General features: G+C 49.8%; 1 protein-coding gene across 1 annotated transcript in view; it reads left to right on the forward strand.

Annotated features, from left to right (window-relative positions):
* The window catches only part of LRP5 (LDL receptor related protein 5), a 107,352-nt gene that overhangs the window by 2,914 nt on the left and 101,571 nt on the right, over nucleotides 1–2,867 (forward strand). The window contains exon 2 of the mRNA XM_023524103.1: nucleotides 787–930. Coding sequence (XP_023379871.1) covers nucleotides 787–930 — 144 coding nt within the window. The remainder of the gene's footprint in view (nucleotides 1–786; nucleotides 931–2,867) is intronic.

The raw sequence follows: 2,867 nt of genomic DNA on the forward strand, positions 1-2,867 counted from the left end.
TAAATGGTATCTACTGCCCATACGTCAGGCACAATTAGAGATGTAGAAAAAGATTTGTGCGTCAATTGTACCATGTGCAACAAATGAACAATAGATTACAAAACGCCTGTATGTATTTCCCTTGACCTTTGTCGTCTTGAGTCCTATATTCTGCCTTTTCAGGTTGTGTCTCCACGTCACATTGAAGGAGAGTTTTGGTTCCTGAAATCAAAATGTGTAAAATTCCATTTCCTGCTTGCTCTCTCTTTGAATTTTATTAAAAAAAAAAAAATGTAGACGTTTCTTCTACATGAAATCATACGCTCTATGGCATCCCCGCCACCCCAGCCTCCTCAATTATTTATTGTCACGATTTCGAGGCGCATCCACATCGTAGCATGGGGCAGCCCCCCGTTCTTTACTGCGGAGCGCCGTTCCACCGTTGTGGGTACAGCATGCTTGCTAGTCCGCTCGATCCGTTGATGGATTGATCTTGGTGGGCTACTTCTCGCAGTGGGCACAGGCGGGGGGCTGTGAAGTCCCAGTGGGGTTAGGACAGCAGAAGCTGTTGTAGGCTGGACAGAGAGGAGGACGTGGGCGGATTAGTCCGTAGGTCCCCTGCCGTGGCTCAGAGATGCGAGAACTAATGGTGCAGGGAGCCGAGAGGCCGAGCTAAGGGCTGGTGCTGGCCCCCGGGGAGCAGGGTTGCTGGCAGGGGGACTCAGTGCCACGTTCAGTGTGACAGAAGCCCGGAGAGAAACGGGACATTTGTGGCTCATGAGATCACTTACCCTGTTCTCAAAATAGGGCGGCTCTGATGGGAGCGAGGGCTGCGTCAAGCCCCTTATTCGGGGGCCTGTCGACACATTTGCTCAGAAAGTGGTGTCGCTTCTGCTGGAGACAGGCCGGCAGGCCCGCCGCGGGGCCGTCCTGGGGACAGCACGGATCCAAGTGCTGACATGCGGAGGCAGCTGCGGTCACACAAAGAGCTGGCCCAGGGTCCCGCCCGCGGTCCCAGGCTGGTCCTCGCTTTCCCTTCAGCTCTGGAAAGCAGTTTGCTAGCTCTTGGCCTGTTTCGTCATCCGCAAATCGGGGACCTTGGCATCTGCCTTGCAGGCCGCCGGTCGGGTTCAGGGAACCGGCGTCAGGAGGGACCGGAGGCTGTTCTCCAGACAGGCGGTCGTGGGAAGGACGGGAGGCGCCCTGCCCTAGGTGGCCCATTTTCCTTTGAAAAATGCCGAGGGTCCACGTCCCAACACCCTTGCCCCGTCGGAGGCCTAGAGGTGGTGGAAAATGTTGGGGCTCCGTATCTGGATCTCATTTGCCCCCCGAGGGGTGGACGGCAGCCCCCACCAGGCCAGAGTCCTGGCCGGGAGCAGACCTGGCTGCCAGCCCTTCCCCTGTGGGTCATGCCGACCAGGGCATACCCTTGCCCACAGCAGCTTTGCCCCGTCTCGAGCCCCAGCAGGCTCGTCCTCTGTGCGCGCCCTGTCGTGTCTGCCTCACTTCTCTTAGCGCGACACGGTAGGTTCATCCAAGCCGTAGCGTGCGTGGACACGCCTCTCCTTTTCACGACTGGGTGATATTCCGTCATGAGGATGGAGCACACTTCGTTCACCCATTCACCTGCTGATGGACACGTGGGCTCATCCCACTTTGGCTGTCGTGACTGACCATTGCTGCTGGGAGCATGGGTGTGCAAATATCCATCTGAGTCCCTGCTCGTACTTTTGACATGTCTGGATCATAGGGCCGTTCTGTGTTTACTGTTTTGAGGAACCAGCAAACTGTCTTCCACAGCAGCTGCTCCATGTTCCATTCCCGCCAGCGACGCACGAGAGTTTCTGTCTCTCCACCTCCTGGCCAACACGTATCCCCTCTGTTTGGGTCCTAGCCATCCTGGTAGGTGCGTTGTGGTTTTGAGTGGCGTTTTCTTAGCGGCTGATGACATGGAGCATCTTTACACGTGCTTGTTGCCCACTTTCTTCCACAAATATGTATATACTTTTAAATACAAGACATCCACGAATGTGTAGCAACGGCTTAGACATTTACCGTGGTAGCTTTTTCGGTGACGCACGTCCTCGTTTATTGCCTGTTTTCTCTCCTCAGAGATGACTAGACCTTTAATACATATTTTAACGTGTCACTTTATTTTGAACACATACTCCTATTCTTTACATAAATCCAGTCACTGTCATTCTATAGCATGTCTTTTTCACTTGCTAATGTATCGTAAACACCTTCTACATCTTTAGTTTTAGATCTTCATTCTTTTAAAAAGCCAAGTGTTATTTTATAGTTTGGGTTTTACCCAGTTGAGTAGCATTTAAGTTTTTTCCAGGCTCTGTTGGCATTGCAAGGCAGTGGACAGCACTGCTCACATTTATCTATGCATGTTTGTAAAAATTCCTCTAAAAGTCCTTTTGGAGGAATTTATACCCAATTTATACCCTACCAGGCATACGCGAGACTGTGCATTTTCCCGTATCCTCTCCAATCCTGGCAATTACCGGATTCTATTTTTTAAAAATCAATTTGGTTAAAAATTATAACACGTTTCGTTTTGGACTTTCCTCATTACTGGCCTATTGGCTATTCGTATTTATTTTTCTGCATATCGCCTATGCTCATCCTTAGCCCATTTTTCTATCAAGTTGTTCATCTTATTGATTTATAGGAGCTCTTTATTTGCAGTGGACATTAATTCTTTGTTATGTTTTTTTCCCTGCAGATTTTTCTTCTGGTCTGTAGTTAGTCCTTCAGTCTTATTTCTGGTGGTTTATAACAAAGACATTAAAAAGTTCGTTGTACTCAGAACTCTTAGTCTTTTCCCTTTATGGCTTCTGGGTTCTGTGCCTTGTTTCTCTACTCCCAGATTATAAATA

The sequence above is a fragment of the Pteropus vampyrus genome, unplaced genomic scaffold, assembly GCF_000151845.1.
Source record: "Pteropus vampyrus isolate Shadow unplaced genomic scaffold, Pvam_2.0 Scaffold446, whole genome shotgun sequence".
NCBI lineage: Eukaryota > Metazoa > Chordata > Mammalia > Chiroptera > Pteropodidae > Pteropus > Pteropus vampyrus.